The 17,684-nt window shown below is 34.9% G+C and overlaps 1 protein-coding gene across 1 annotated transcript in view; it reads left to right on the top strand.

Moving 5' to 3' along the window:
* The window catches only part of LOC122808699 (alpha-2-macroglobulin-like protein 1), a 1,234,219-nt gene that overhangs the window by 639,935 nt on the left and 576,600 nt on the right, over positions 1–17,684 (top strand). The window contains exon 16 of the mRNA XM_044079685.1: positions 14,276–14,425. Within this exon, the coding sequence (XP_043935620.1) occupies positions 14,276–14,425 (150 nt within the window). The remainder of the gene's footprint in view (positions 1–14,275; positions 14,426–17,684) is intronic.

Below are 17,684 nucleotides of genomic sequence, written 5' to 3'. Positions count from 1 at the left end.
AGGATGGCATTGAGATTTGTAAAAATGGGAGATGCATACAGAAGAGATGGAAGTAGGTAGGTGATGGCTATGTATTTTCTGTCATACTTGGAGAGAGAATATTTTGCTCTGTAGAGTGATTCTAGTTTCTTGCAAACTTTTTGATGGCCTGGAGTAGCGGTTGGTCATATTTAAGTCTGTTGTCAAGTAAGTCTCTGGGTAGCTTCCTCACATTTTATTTTTGTGTTATATATATGTGTGTGTGTGTGTGTATGTGTGTGTGTGTGTGTGTGTGTGTGTGTGTGTGTGTATGTGTGTGTGTGTACATGTATCTATCCATCTGTGTGTGTGTGTGTGTGTGTGTAGATATATATATATATATATATATATATATATATATATGTTTACTATCATATATCCGAAATGTACTTGGTCGACTGTTCACATAGTTGACCGAGATTGTGTGAATTTCACAATGTTGAGCACCGGAATTGCCAAAATACATGTCGACTGCAACCTGGGGATGGGTTTTAACATGGGTCAAGTTAGGGGCAGATGTGTATTTCAGCAATATCAGTGTTCGACATTGCCTACACTCAACATTCCGATTTTTAAATGAAGTGGCGTTGACCGACTTCACTTCGAATAAATGATAGTAAACCATATATATATATATATATATATATATATATATATATATATATATATATATATATATATATATATCTATAATCTATATATATATATATATATATATATATATATATATGGTACACACAATTCAGCTAATTGAAATGTATATGCTTTATGCAAGATTGTGGTATGTTGGGGATCAGGGAATGTGCCCCTTTCACTCACTGTAGTGCAGTCTTGTAGTTAGTATATTTAATTAGCAGGGGGTGTGGGAAGTGCAGGTGGGCTTGCCCCCCCCCCCCCTACAAAAATCATTGTGTTTTTTTTCTGATCCTTTGTGGATCAATGTTTTGGTTTTGACAATTATGTTTCAGTCATTGTAGGATTGACTAATTGTCATTTTGATGGAAGGCTATGCTTCCATATCTATATTTATTTATTTGTCATTTCTTATCCCGGTATTCTGACTGGGCAGATGCCCATTTTCAGCAGATGCACCAGGACAAAAACTCCAAGAGAATAATTACAAGTTATATGTAAGAAGTACATTAAGTAAGATGATGCTAACAAACAGTTTATTAAAAATAATTCGTAACACATAGTAACAGAGGAAGTATTATAAGCAGCCAGTATAACAATAATAGTAAAACAGTTTTATCCAGCAACTAGACTATAGTACAGTTTTTTGACATTTTGGAGCAGTAGATAGGAAAAAAGAGTAAAGAGAAATTGTCAGATTAGTATATTCAGTTTTGGGGTATAGAGGAGGATAAGAGACAGGAAGGAGGGTTTAGGACAGGAGAGAGCTACACTAAGTTGGGTAAGTACAGGAGCAGGTCCAAGACTTTAAAATATAGTCTTTTCAATTTTTTTAAACAGTTTAAGTTGGAGATTTCACTTAAAAATAGAGGCAGTTTGTTCCATGCATTGGCTACTGAGTAATTATAGAGAAATTTGCCAATGGTTTTATTGCATTTATAGATCTGAAGGAGAAGGAAACAGTTATACGATTTAAGAGTGGTAATTGCCAGACACAAGATGTGATTTATTTAGCTAAGTGTACAAAATGCCCATGTTATTATGTGGGCAAAACAGAAAGATGTTTAAGAAACAGGATATATGATCATTTTTATTGTATAAAAAAGAAAGAAGTGAAAAATGCATTATATAGACACGTAGCTACAAGTACAAGTTGTGACACTTTTAAATTTGCAATATTGGAGCAAATAAAAGATAATCCTAGGGGTGGTAATACTAGCAACAAAATAGGGGAACAGGAAATTAAATGGCAGATTTTGTTAAATGCTTCTGTATACCCAGGAATAAATGACAATAGTTCCATTAAGACTTTTTTTGGAAAGTAAAACTGATTATTATTGGGGATGACAGTCAAAGTGATTTTATTATATGTATACATTTTAAAATGTTTTTTTTTAAATATGTATTTTTAAAATAAGATTATGAATGTTATGTAATCATATATGTTTATGTGAAAGTATTAAGTACTGTACACTTTAAATCATGGAGTACAATTAATTGGAAGATTAATCAAAGGAACTTATTGGTTGGAAATGTATTTAAAACCCAGTTTGTTTTTTATGAATGTGTTCTGATGAAGTCTATTGGATTAGATGAAAGCGCTTAACGTGGTTTGTACATTTTATAGTGCCATTTGTTAATAAATTAGATTCTACTGTAAACCTAGTTGCCTCAGTGGATTCAGGCACACTGCACAGCAGACGTTTTCTTGGTGGATTTTTATGGTGTGGACTTTTGCTGTTTGGAGTAAATATTCAATTTTGGGGTACAGTGGCGGATAAGAGACAGAGTATAAGGAAGGGGGGCTTAGGACATGAGAGAGCTACACTAAGTTGGGTAAGTACAGGAGCAGGTCCAAGACTTTAAAAGATAGTCTTTTAATTTTTTTTTTTGAAACAGTTTAAGTTGGAGATTTCTCTTAAAAATAGTGGCTGTTTGTTCCATGCATTGGCTACTGAGTAATTATAGAGACGTTTGCCAATGGTTTGATTGCATTTATAGATCTGAAGGAGAAGTTGATCTGAGCTGTGGAGTGTATGGTTAGGAATATAGGGGGTTATGAGTGTTGTGAGAGCAGGACAGGAGTGGGGGTTGTTTTAAGATGGTGTGGGTCAGGTGTAGTTGAGGCAGAAGGAGTTGATGGTGTAGTTCTAGCCATTGTAGGTTTTTTAGGGATCAGCAGAGGTGAGAGCAATAGGGTAGATTAGTTGCAAATCTAGTGATTCTGTTGTATGTTTGTTGAATTTAGAGAAGAGATTTGTTTGAAGGTTTGTAAGGATTGGAGCAGCATATAGTAGGGTGGGAAGTAGATAGGCTTGTGCTAGTCTGAGTTTAGAATCGTTTGTGAGGAATTTTTTCTATAAAGAAGGCTTAGTTTTTGATTAGTCTTTTTGATGCAGTTTTGGATGTGAAGATTGAAATTAAGCTTATTATCTATAATGACACCTAATAGTTTATATTGTGTTAAACATTGATTGATGAATTATTAAGGGAGGAGACAGAGAAGGTAGATTTGAGGTGTTGGAGAGATTTAGGAAGGAAAATCAGGAGTTTAGTTTATTAGGGATGAGTAGGAGGTGGTTGGATGTTAGCCATTTTTTGACTGAGTGCAGAGAATCTTGGGTAAGGGAGAGTAGGTGGGGAGACTGTCAGTGGTAGAAATTACTACAGAGTCATCAGCGTATTGTATTAAAGAGGAGAGAGGACAGGAGAGATAAAAGTTGTTATTGAAAATGAAAAATAGTAAGCACCCAAGGATGGAGCCTTGGGGAGCTCCAGTTATGACTGGAAGTAAAGGAGAAGATCCGGAGAGCCATCTTTTCTGACTGAAGTCGGTTGGAGATGCAGATAGAGAATCAGGTAATAGAGTTGGAGAGATTAAGATTAGATAGTTTAGAGAGAAGCAAATTGTGGGAGACAGTGTCAAAGACCGTAGAGAGGTCAAGGAATAGACATGACACTAATTTATTGTTGTCTAGAGATCTAAGCATAGTCTGTGTGAAGATATTAGTGCTGTAAATGTGCTGTGGTTATGGCAAAAGCTGTGTTGTGTAGGGGTGTGGAGATTTTCCTGTAGCAAATGAGGAAGAAGCTGTTTATGGATGCATTTTTCTAGAATTTTTGATAAAGTAGATAAAATTGCAATGAGTGTCAAATTGGAGAGGTCAGTGAAGTTTCCTCCTTTATGGAAGGGAATGACATAGAATTGTTTCCAGTTATCTGGACATATTTTTTCTTGAATTGATCTATTGATTAGTATGGAGACATGATATGTAATAGCTTTTGCATCTAACTTAAGGAAAAAAGGTGACTAGTTATCAGAGTAGGGTAAACATGTTTTGAGTTTTCTAAGAAGTGATTTGATGTTGGCAGTAGCGACAGGTTTAAGTGAGATGGAGGGTGTGTGGAAGGAAGGGGGGAGGTAGAGGGACAGTAACTTGTGCTGTTTTTTGTCAGTTTTTGAATGGAATCAATGAAAAAGGAGTTTAAGTTTAAGGAATGGGTTGCTGCTTAACAGAGGTGCAGTAAACAAACCTTAAAAGGGCTACCTTCTGTGACCTACTATACAAAGGCACAGTCAACTAATCTAAAAGGGTGGTGAAAGCCAAACATACTCTGGCTAGGCTTATTAATGCCCTAGGGCAGATAGCCTAGTATCAACCTATGAACCTATGAAAAGTGTTGCAGTGCCCAAGGCAGAGCCATTGGTGCGGAATTTGGTGTAGAAGGTGTAACTGGGTGCATCAGCTTCTTGACAGTGTTCCAGAAATTTTGGGAATTAGAGTTGGGGTTTTCATTTGGCTTGAGGTAATTTTTTTTTTTTGTCACGTTTTTTTTAATAAGATTGCATAGTTCTCTATAGCACTGATAATTGGAAGAGATTTTGTTTTTTTTTTTTGCCAGTTATTCCAAGCGTTGTCATGATTTAGCATGAGGGAGGAAGTATTTTTAGTCAGCCAGGGAGCAAAATTAGATTTAATTCTAATTTTCTAATGGGTTCCAGGGAGTTTAGAGTGTTAAGAAAAAATATATTAAATTTCAGAACAGTATCTTCTAGAGAGAGATTATGGAGAAAGTACCAGATAATAAAGGAGAGTATATCATTAAAGGTATCAGGGTTGAAGTTGGTAAGTCTGTGACAATCATTGCTCTATTGAGATTTGAGCAACTGTGGCTAGTGTCTATGGACAGAGGTGTGGAGGTGGTCACTTAGGGTATCAGGAAGTGTGGGGGGGTTATGGTACAGGTCAGGGTTAGAGGTAAAGATCCAGTCTAGTGTAGTACTAGTATTAGAAGGTTTGTTAATGTGAGTGGGGTTACTAATTAGTTGGGAGAAGCCATAATGGTTAATGCTTTCATTTGGAGAGACAGAGGACAGAACATTCCAATCAGACATCACAAAGTAAAATAGTTTTGTAGGAGATAGTATGTGAGAGCCAGTAGAAAAAGTTTTCCAAACTAGGGATATTTTTGCCTGGGGGTACATGGATAGTGACAATGGCTTCTCTTTTTTTATTGCATATATCCTGAGGAATAATATTGTATTCAGGGGTTAGGATTTCAATATCAGCTATATGGGGTTTTAGCCAGGTTTCAGAGATGGTGAGGATGTCGGGGGTGTGGAGAGATATCCAGGAGTGAGGTTCGCTGACTTTGTTTAGAATACTTTAAATGTTGAGAGAAAATAAAATTTGTAGTAGATATGGAATTGTATGTTAAGAGGAGAGGAGGGGAGGTGAGATGGTGGAGGGTATGGGATGGGTAGGGTGAGAGTGGCTGAAAGTTGGACCAGGATTGGGGTGCATGTCTCTTCTGAGATTAATATATTTAGTATAGGGAGTTTTGAATTTGAGTAGATTAGGCTGACGAAGAAATATGTTGGTGGGGGATAGAGAGGACAGAGGGAATATTTTTATTTTATGAAGGTAGGTTTCCCGTTTGATAGAATAGTGTTGGAGCAATATGGAATGTAAGAGAAGGTGAGAGGTGAGTATGTGGGTAGCAAAAGGGCTGGGTTTATGTATGTTAGGGTATGATGATGGGAGGTAGAGCTAGAGAGGAAAAGAAGTAGAGCTGTGATTAGAAGAAGGAGCATCATTTTGTAAGAGAAAAAGGAGGAGAAGGTGAATTTGTTTAGAAGGTATCTCACACAAGTTCAAGGCCAGATGAATTAATTCAGTTTAGTACACAGACTGATTTTTTAGTTTGTTCTACAGTGCAGTGCTTTATTAAGGTAGTGCAAGTAGGATGAGATGGATGATTTTTTTTTAGTAGGAAGTAGAAATTGAAAGAATGCTGTGGAGAGTAGGGAGGTAGGGTAAGATCAATCTGAAAGGTGGTTATTTTGACATCAGTAAGGAAGTAGTAATAGGTGTTTTTTGAGTAATTAGGGAGTGTCAGGTGAGAGTGGTCAGGATGGCTGAGAGTATAAATTTAGAGTATTCAGGGGTGGGTGGGAATGGGTGTAAGGTAGGGGAGAGAAGTGGGCCCGAATGTAGCAAGGGTGAATGGAGTGGGACTACACCAAGCACAGACCAGTTCAGAGAAGTAGGAAAACCAATCAGTGAGTGAGGAGTTCATTTAGAAGAAGAAAATATATGTGAAAAGAGAGTAAAATGCTATTGAACCAGGGAGATGTTAATGCATTTGGGAGTTAAAGGATATATTTTTTGAAACAGAAGGAGGACAAATTATAAAAGAGAGAGGTAGAGTTATAAACATATATTCTGAAACAGAAGGAGGACAAAGTATGAAATAGAGAGGTAGAGTTATAGTGCAACACAACTTTGATTACTCATGACTAGCAGGAGCTGTAAAGAGTGCAGGTGGGTGAGGCAGATAAGAAAGCATAATTAGGTACTGCAGAAAGGGTAGAAGTTGAAGAAGAGAAGGTTGGTAGTATATTTAGTAAAGAAAAAATGGAGGGTGGGATCGAGTTCTGGTGGCGAACTATAGACTATTTTACAAAAAGATAGGCAGCATACATATATATTATATGGACATACTTTGCTTTGCCTTCCTGGGTTATTAAAGGGAAGCTTGTATGGAACCAGCTGGTAAGTGAAGCTGCTCCCACATGAATCTCAGTACCACTGGTTAGAAGGTGAAGTTGCAGTCTCTATTGGGTAAGAGGATGACAGAGGGAAATAGCTGTGAAGTTTTGTCTGTCACAGAAAGGGAATAAAAAAAAAACAGGTTAGAAGGGAAGAGAAGCAGGGAGGTTTGCAAGGTGAAATATGGGCGGAGAAGAAGGGCAAAATAGTAAAGAGTACAGCAATCACATAGGAAAGAACACTGTTCTTAGGAAAAAATGAAAGACAAAGACTAAATACTTAGATACAGTTTCAACAAAATAGCAATAGTTACTCGAAGACCAGTTAAAAGTGGAACACTAATACAATGAATAAAAAAGCAATATAAGTAATTTATACACAGTTATGTATGCAGTGATTCATTCAACATCTTGGACAAAACAAAACCCTGAATGACTTAGCATTTAGCTGATTGGCATCTCAGAAACTAATGAACATTAGAATCATTGAGCAACAAGTTAGGACATAGACCAGTATAGACCTGATAAATTAACTCTCAGAAACCATACAGGAACATAGAAATGTAAGACGATGGTGTTGCAGGGCTATTTAAAAATGAAATAGTAATGTTACATATACTAGGAGATACAGTTTCACAAGTAACTTTAAATATAGCTAAGAAAGCAATATGAGTGTGCAGTAAGACAATATGAAAACCTGGGTTACAGAGACAGAGGACCTTAAGAGTGATTCTGCAGCAGGAGTTAAGGAGTGACACATTTACCATAATTATGCATCACAAGAGCAAAAGTACAGTGTATGAAGGCAACGGACATTCAGAGAGATCCTGCTGCAAGGTTAACACAGAGGTACAGACACTACAGTGATGGAAGTACCCCCTAAACGTTATTTAATAATGACCGAATATATATGTCTGTATCTCTATCAATCTATATATATATATATATATATATATATACACACATATATCTATCTATATATATATATATATATATATATATATATACACACACACACACACACACACACACACACACACACACACACACACACACACACACACACACACACACACACAAACACACACACATATACACACAATTGATCTATCTGTCTGTCTATCTATTTATCTATCTATCTTTATTGCCATTTTATTATTGGACAAGTCCGACTTGGAGGCCTAGGGAAAAATAGAATAATAATTTTACAGTTTTCAGAAATAACATAAAAATATCTACAATTTAAATAATTATACCTAATTAGACATAATGCAGAAACACTGGTTAGGAATAGATACAACTTACTTGACAACAAATTAATATTTACAGAAATTTTAGCTGGTATATAAAGAAATTAAAGTTAAGTTAGTATAATACAAGTAGGAATTGCAATATGAAGTAAGAGTTGGGAGGGTGGCCTAATGGTTAAGATGTTTGCCTTATAAACACAAGGTGCAGGGTTTGAATCTCACAAGGGATAATTGGCTAGGCTTAAAATGGCTCGGAAGGGCAGTTAGCTTAGTACTAATCTATGAACCTATGAACAGTTATGGCATATTTAGAAGACAGTCCAGGGAAAGAAATTAATTGAATTAAGGAAGTGTGGGAGGAAGGGAGACTAAGAATGACTAGGGTATAACTAGGTACTTAAAAAATAAAGAAACAATCAAAACAAAGTAACAAAGAATAAATCCTTACAAAGGATTTATTCTTTGTTACTTTGTTTTGATGTTTTCTTTATTTCTGTAACCACTGTTTTGTAAGGATTTATTCTTTGTTACTTTGTTTTGATGCTTTCTTTATTTTTGTACCACTGTTTTGTAAGGATTTATTCTTTGTTACTTTGTTTTGATGCTTTCTTTATTTTTCTACCACTGTTTTGTAAGGATTTATTCTTTGTTACTTTGTTTTGATGCTTTCTTTATTTTTGTACCACTGTTTTGTAAGGATTTATTTTTTGTTACTTTGTTTTGATTCTTTCTTTATTTTTGTACCACTGTTTTGTAAGGATTTATTCTTTGTTACTTTGTTTTGATGCTTTCTTTATTTTTGTAACCACTGTTTTGTAAGGATTTATTCTTTGTTACTTTGTTTTGATTCTTTCTTTATTTTTGTACCACTGTTTTTTAAGGATTTATTCTTTGTTACTTTGTTTTGATGCTTTCTTTATTTTTGTAACCACTGTTTTGTAAGGATTTATTCTTTGTTACATTGTTTTGATTTTCTTTATTTTTGTAATACATTTCCCAGCTGTGGTACTGTCAGTGCTCTTACTTTTGTTGCTTTTCACTTTTCACTGACAGTTTTGTGCTTAGAGAGAGGATATTTACTTTTATAATTAGGTACTTGTCCACATTTAGGGATACAATTTATCTTGAGAATGATCAAGAACAGAGACAGATCTTGGCTAGGAAGTCTTTCAGAATGTTTTTAAAGGACTGGAGTAAGGGTACTGACCTAATAGATATAGGTAAGGAGTTCCTAACCCAAGCAATATGGTATGAGTGCAGACCATTCCCAGCAGATATGACAGGTTTGTGGACAGACAGGGTTTTTTGATCTTTTGATGGTACTGACCAGTTGAGAAGATAGCTTGTGTAGAATTATATTTAGTACTTTACAAGCCAATGGATACTGCATAATTTTATAGGTGGTAAAAAGCTATGTATATTTTAGGTGATGGGGCCATTTGAACTAATTTAGGTTTTTTAGTGGATTGGACAATCTAAATTGGCCCTAGGTATGAGTTTGTGTGTGTGTGTGCCTTCCGTTGATGGTTGGCCGCCGAGCTGGCAACTCAACACCATAAAACTCTACTGCCAATCTTGAGTGGACAGGTGCTCCACTGTGGCGACCCCTAACAAGCCAAAAGAAGAAGAAGAAGTGCTACACAGTGGTGAATTCTGAAAAGGGTATTTGCTGCAAATGTAGTTACTTTATTATAGCATTGTTCAACCTTTGTTTTTTTGTGAGGGCTGAAGGTTAAGGATGGGAGCACCATAAAGTAGTGAGGGGGGGAGGTAAGAAGTGGTAGGTGTAGTTTTGTTGCATTGGTGAAAAGGTTTTTGGCTTTGTAAAGCATCCCTAGGTTTTGGTGAGTCTTTTTATGCAGTTTTGTGTATACATGTCAAAACATAAGGTTACCAAACTGTAAATCCCATGTGTTGGCAGTTGGACAGAAAACAATACACTCCAAATTAAGGAAAACTACAATTTATTAAGCTTTCCATTCACAAAATTAAGAATGTCATCAGAATGACACAGTTAAAACTCACTGAGTATTTAAATTAACCACAATTGTTAATTAATTAAAACCAACCAATAAAAGCTGCTTACATAATTCAAATAGTTAAGAAACCTGTGGGTCCATAATTGTTTAAAGGAAACCAACCATCTTAAATAGCCATAAATAGATTATACTATACATCCAATCTTTTTAACTATAAAAAGGGGGCTATAGGACATGCATCATTTAAACAAGGGGGATTTGTGGCATTCAAACATAATTACCACTTTAATTCATTTTTTATCAAGATGTTCATTCACTATATAACCCTTGGTATCAAAAACAACCTGTTTCACAACAGTAAACTTAAAGCCATGAATAGGATGTTGTGCTGTATGCCTATAAAGAGCATTTGTTGTCTTACACTTGTTAATATCTAATAAATGTTCATTCTTTAACTTTTCTCAAGGTTTTGCAAATGTAAAATAATGAGCATAAATCACAACAGGCAATATATACAACATTCTTTGAATCACAAGTGAAATGCCCTTGAATGGTATATAGTGCCCCTCTAATATGTATCTGTTCACTAACCAATATACTAACACATTGTGAACATTGGCCACATTTTTTCTTACCTTTTTCCTATTAAAAGAGGTCCCAGTCCATTCCAATAATTTTTTGATTGATGTGTCCTGTTTGTAAACAATATGGGGGCTATGCCCTATTTTGTTATACATCTCTAGGTCAAAAAAAATATAACCCAGTTCTTTTTGACACATTCAGAAATAGCCTATCTAAACTGTAGGTAGTGATGAATGACTTATATTCCTTTTTATATTGAAGTATAATGGGTTGGATACTAGTCACCAACTCCCCAATATTGACTACATCTGCTTGTAATGGGGTGCTGTGTGCACATAGAATGGGATTATAAAAACCCAACTCTCTCTTATTTATTTATTTATTTATTTATGTAGTTCACATTTGTTGACCAAGTTAGTCCAGCTTTGTTGACCAAGTTAGTCCATCTGAGCTGATAGGCCTTTTTCAGTGGAGACCCAGGGAGAAAAGCTCCACAAAGTTGCATAGAAATCAAAACATTAACATTTGTAAGTTCCATTTTTTAAGTTCCAAAAATTTACATAAAAAAATCAAAAACGTTAGCATTTTTCAGTTGGAAGCAGTAGAGCATTGTGACTATTTACAGAGTTATAGTTGGCATTACACTTAGGATATGTGCAGGAAACAGTATGCAGGTTTATCATACAGTATATGAGGTTAAAAATACAGTCAAGGTGGTGTCTGTTAGAGGAGAGGCTGAATAAAAGCACAAAATAATTAATATGTCAAACAGAGCTGCATTGAGGCTATTTACAGAGTTATAGTTGACATTACACTTAGGATATGTGCAGAAAACAGTATGCAGGTTTATCATACAGTATACAAAGTTAAAATACAGTCAAGGCGGTGACTGTTAGAGAAGAGGCTGAATAAAAGCACAAAATAATTAGTTATTATATCAAACAGATCTGCATTGAGACTATTTACAGAGTTATAGTTGACATTACACTTAGGATATGTGCAGGAAACAGTATGCAGGTTTATCATACAGTATACAAAGTTAAAATACAGTCAAGGTGGTGACTGTTAGAGAAGAGGCTGAATAAAAGCACAAAATAATTAGTTATTATGTCAAACAGATCTGCATTGAGACTATTTACAGAGTTATAGTTGACATTACACTTAGGATATGTGCAGGAAACAGTATGCAGGTTTATCATACAGTATACAAAGTTAAAATACAGTCAAGGTGGTGTCTGTTAGAGGAGAGGCTGAATAAAAGTACAGAATAATTAGTTAGTTAATATGTCAAACAGAGCTAACACTAAACAGAAATTAAACCAGTAAAAGGCACAAAAGTAAGATTACAATTGGTGAGGGACAGTTTATGGAGGATGAGTGCAGTGCCATGACAAGAGACTTTTAAGGTATTCTTTGGTGGTTGCTTAAATATAATAAAAAAATATAATACTTAAATTATTACCTCTTCCTTGATTGCATCTAAAAATGTGGTAGAATAACCCTTTCTCTTGAACATATACATAATATACTCATATTCTTCTAGAAATATTTGAGTATATGTGATCATCCTGGCCATTCTTATGAGTTGGCCTTTCACTTCTGTCTTTTTCTGGTGCATAGGATGCCAACTTGTAAAATGCAGGTAGATGTTTAAAAAAGTCAGCTTATAAATATTAGCAAACAAGTCCTTGTATTCAAAGTTCTTAGTGATTTCCACACCCAAGGAAACAGCGTTTTTTCTTTGCTGAAGGACCATGAGATGATATTATTGATATAAGTAAAAAAAAAATCAACCAATCTTATTTCTGTGTCAGTCCACAAAATGAAAATATCGTCCAAAAATGTGGTGTAAAAGGTCCAATGATGTTTATAATCACTGTTAAAAATAAATTCCTTCCTAAAAATGATTAGTAAGAACCATCTCCATCAGTTCTATGATGTGTTAACACTATCATTGTACTGATGGAGATGGTTCTCATTAATATTTTTTTATTTTTTGAAGGACAATACTTTAAACAAGCTACTCGTATGTGGTATAGGCAGCACTGCTACAAGAACATGTGCTCTGGGTGACTCCACGCACTAATGCTGCTTATCTGACACAAGCAGTATATTACACTGCACCCGATCCTGTCACTATCATATCGTGATAACAATCCTAACTCATGATGGTGAAACCTTCATGAATCACAGGCGAGATTGTGGCGCAGAGTACAGCAAGGACAGCCAACTTAATAATGTATGCAAAGAGTACTTTAACACATAGATTTTCCCAGCACTATATTATACAGTATCTGTCAGACTGTAAGACGGGGATGGTGTCCAAATGCCATAGCTTCACATAATACATGATAGTATAATATGTGCAGCTCTGTGAAATGTACAAAGAACAGGAGTGTCTGTACACTGCAATGGGGGACTTTGTTCTATGCATATGCATACAGATCTTGAACACTGGTATACTAACAGTAGTGATCAAGGTGCCTATATGCCTTGGCACATTATACATATGAGTTCCTGGAACTGTGCTAATTCATGATAAACTGTACAACATGGTGATTTTTTCTAATCAGTTTGCATGCAGTTACCTTGTATTATTCATTTATAAAATCCTGTCTAATTTTTTAACTTACTCAGTCTTTTGTTAGACATCTATGAGACTTAATGTTAGTTAAAATACAAATTGCTTCCAAATTCTTATGTCTTGTCCTGTAGTGGCAATTTATTTTAAAATGCATGATGATGTTATACTCTGATAACACAGTATTATAAAAATGCATTTTTAGGATGAAGGAAAAAAAAACAAAATAACCCAACAGGACAGACATCACAAGAAATGGGAGTGGGAAACATAATAAAAAATGTAGAGTTTTATGGAATTCCATTAACATGACCATATATATTTTCATACCTATATATTCGCATGGGGAAAAGGCAGAGTTACTATTGAATAAAGTTAATAAATTAATAAATAGATGCAAATAGATGTATGTTGCAACTTCTGTTGTTTCTAACATATGAGTTCCCTTCTTTAAAAATTGTCTCACAATTTGTTTACAAATAAATGTTGAAATAGAACAAAAACACTTGACTATGTTGTGCACTTTAATTCCATGAGATATATATATATATATATGTATATATATATATATATGTATATATATATATATATATATATATATATATATATATATATATATATATATATATATATATATATATATATATATATATATATATATAAATGCAGATCAGCGAAATAAATCAGACCTCATCATGACAAACTCACTAGGGAAATCACCCCGGGGGGATGTATCCCTATTAAAAATAAGAATATTACTATGTGCAGTGAACTTTCCTGTCCCTTAGTGAAACAAATGTGTGGAAAACACCGCTACCACATTGGCTGAAATCATCTACAGGCTGTCCTAAAGCATTGTAAGCATGTGCATTTCTGGCTGCTACATTGGAGTCTTCTTGTGGAATTTGACTTAAAAATCTGAAATAACGCTTTCTGAGTTGTGACTTACAGGAATACGTAATTAGGAACACTGTACACCAACACATCAGGCTTCCTTTTATGTCAGTATATCTGTTAGAAGCTGCATCAGTCTTCCATGCACTATTTAGACTAATATTTGCAGGTAACACAATATTGATAACAGAAAAATAAAAGAAAATTGAATGTTGCTGAGTTGCTTGTATGTTAATGCATCTTGGAAATGTTTCTATCTGACTATAACTGTGTATGAATTTCACAGGTGTACAACCTTCTTCCCATCAAGGATCAGTATGGTTATCCTTATCAGGTCAATGAATACACTTCCTACCCTTGCGCTTGGGGCTTTTACAGTTACTACTACTATTACTACTATTCCCAAAATTACATGGACTCGTACAATATTTTCAAGGTAAGTGGCATTCTGTGAGTAGACTACAAATTGTGACCACTACACAGGCTACAAAACCAGAGATCAGAAACTATGAGAATATACCACAGACTAGAAGTGATATATTGTCATAGAAGGACCTTCTTGTTAGGGATTATAACTCAGCAATACGTTTTATAAACCACATTATTGTCATAAACCTGAAATATTTCATTTTTGATTTACCTATATGCTGTATATTCAGTAAATAGATTATAAATGTATTCCCCGACATGTTTCATTATGCCTTCATTTACGCAAAAATAGCTTTCATGATAATGTCTAAAGATGATATCAATATCAAGTGTTATCAGCACTTGGAGATGGCATGGGTGTACAACACCCCTAACTAGCAGTGTAGCTGTGTAGAAGAGGGTTAGATGACAGTTTTCACTTTTACTAAACAAGTTAACAAAGACGGCAGTGCTGACATTCAGCTGTATAGCTCCTTTTCTTCTCAAAATCAAACTGTATTATAGCCTTACAAATCAGATCACAGAGCATCCTTTTTTGGCTGAAAAAAGCAAAATAATAATAAATCTAGATGGATCATAGGCAACGAGATCTGATGAAACCATTTGATACTCTAGTGCTTCTGTTTTGACTCCTATGATTTTCTTAAGAGAAAATAGACTGTGTGTTGCTTCTTTTGTGGAAAGCATAACAAATAACTGCAATTGGATGGCAAAACTTATGGATGTTTAACAATGGTTATGAAGGTCTCTTATTGCCTCCTCCAAATTATATGTATGATAAAGCACTTTCTTCCTGCTGTATGTTGGCATTTTGGTATGAATCTTTCAGAAAGTAGATCATTCGAAGTGCTAGTACATAAATGAAGATAGTATGACCAGGGCTGTGGTTCACAGATCTAGAACCACTCACACTAGCGTGGGACATCACCCTAGCCAAACCCAGTTAACGAGAAGGGGTATTAAACTTGGTACTGTTAATACTGACAAGTTGGTTTTTACCAAAAATGCTTTGTCACCTGCATGTTTTTTTTGAAAGGGATACATTCATATTACATTGATATCGTGGATAAAAGTCATTAATAAAATATTTTTTTTTATCTTGTTTATAATTGTTTTGGTTGCTGCGCATTGGTTTTGATACCCTTTTTTGAATGTTATACCTGAATGTCATTTATACATTCTTCATGCAGTACAGCAGTAGTACTTTTTTGGGTGGGGTGAGGCTTTTTGTAGAGATAAATATTCCTGTGTGATGAGTACCAATTTTAGTAAATGTTGAGTGCTTTGAGTGACAAGGCGTGCCAGATGTTTTTAGATGGGCAGGGATTATAATTCATGGTTGTGCAAGCTTGCAAACATATGACACCCTTTTACTTTTTCTACGCATGGTCAAGTTAGAGAGTTACTGGGGATATCCATGTGTTCTTGTGGCATTCTGGGAATTGCTGGGGACTGCTTCAGATTCTATAGCTGTGCACAGCATGTATATTTGGACCCAAATACCTGATGCCTGGTTACTACATATGTTGCCTTACATGTTCTCATATTACTATGATTCAAAGAGATAAATGTAAATGGCCTAATATGCATAAAAGATGCACACTTGACCCTGCACTTATGTGAACATATTTATCGTCACCATATTAACTTGCAATTACTTGAGTTGTGACAAATGACTTAGGAAATTGTAGACTTTTAAAGTAGAAAAAAATATTCCAAATGAATATGAAACATTTCAAAGTGATTTAAGATTATTGAATTCACTTCAAGAAATGTTTATTTTACTGATATGATGGACATATTACAATGGCTTTAGTGAATGCTCTAAAAATGTCATTTGTAAATGGAAAACCATTATAGCAGTAGTAGAAATGATTAGTTATCACTAAGAAAATAATGCAGTTTGCTGTTATTTATTGATCAATTATGCATACATGGTAGAAAAGCAGTGATTCAGTATTAAAGTACTGAAGTGGTAAGGATGTTTTGTTGGTTCAACATATGTAAATCTTTACTGAGAGATTTCTGAGAGTTAGTGATGAATGAAAAATGACAGTTTTATGAATATAAGAAAGTGGCAGTGGCTAGGGGAAGGATAGTGCTGTTAGAATCCTGCTTACCTTACTATTGTGAATGCATTCATGATACAAACACCACTTCAACAATACTTGGTGGGAATGAGAGTCTGCATACTGTGTGTGTGTGTGTGTATATATATATATATATATATATATATATATATATATATATATATATATATATATATATATATAAATATATATATATATATATATATATATATATATATATAGTCAACTAACTTGTATTTATTTATTTATGTATGTAGGTATATATGCATGTATGTATATATGTATGTATGTATTTATGTATGTGTGTATGTATGTATGTATGTATGTATGTAAGGATGCTAGTCATGCTTTCATTGTTGTGTTATACAAGTGATGATCATATCAAAAGTTTTTTGTGCTTAGCTGTGGACTATTTTTTTGTGTGCAGTACTGATGTAAAACAAGGGCTCAAGACAGAGACATGACAGACCTTAGGACATAGAATAAATGTCTGTTTGATAAAGTGGAAACAAAATGAGCTGAAAGGGCAAAAGCCTGGAATCGAGTTGTAATGGGCATTGATACAGTTTATGGAAGGAATCATGCACTAACACAGTTCAAGGAGAGGGCAAATGATATATTAGGACATGTTAGTGTTAGACAGAGGCAGAATGTAATTATTCATGTCAGTACTGTGTGTGTGTGTGTGTGTGTGTGTGTGTGTGTGTGTGTGTGTGGGTGGGGGTGGGGGGCTTCCGACACTTATCTTTTAACAACAGATGAGGAATTCCTTCTCTCCATTTGAGGGGATGATTCTGACACTGAAGATGATGAAACTGGAATAATCCCAGGTGGTGGGGACATTGGCTATTATCAGTGCCTGGTGCAGCAAAACATGTCTGCACAGGAGGGCTGGTTTAAAAACAGTAACATATATTTATATACTGAATTACATGCTGACATTGAATTATTATATTATACCTACAACAATTATTATTAACAGGAGAACCTTCCACATCTCCATAGAATGATAATTATGGCAATGCACATGGCAAGTGTCCCGCACACCACCTTACTGAGACTACAGTAGTGTATGCTACAGCTTCATTGGTGATGTCTTCAAATCATTTTTACGTGGTCAGCAGCAGAAACAAACAAGTTCACTATACCAATATATCTGGGGGATAGCAGCAGAAT

Source organism: Protopterus annectens, chromosome 8.part0 (assembly GCF_019279795.1).
Source record: "Protopterus annectens isolate FY-2018-M chromosome 8.part0, PAN1.0, whole genome shotgun sequence".
Classification (NCBI taxonomy): domain Eukaryota; kingdom Metazoa; phylum Chordata; order Ceratodontiformes; family Protopteridae; genus Protopterus; species Protopterus annectens.
The sequence above is the reverse complement of the archived record's forward strand: the minus strand, read 5'-3'. Positions and strand labels throughout refer to the sequence as shown.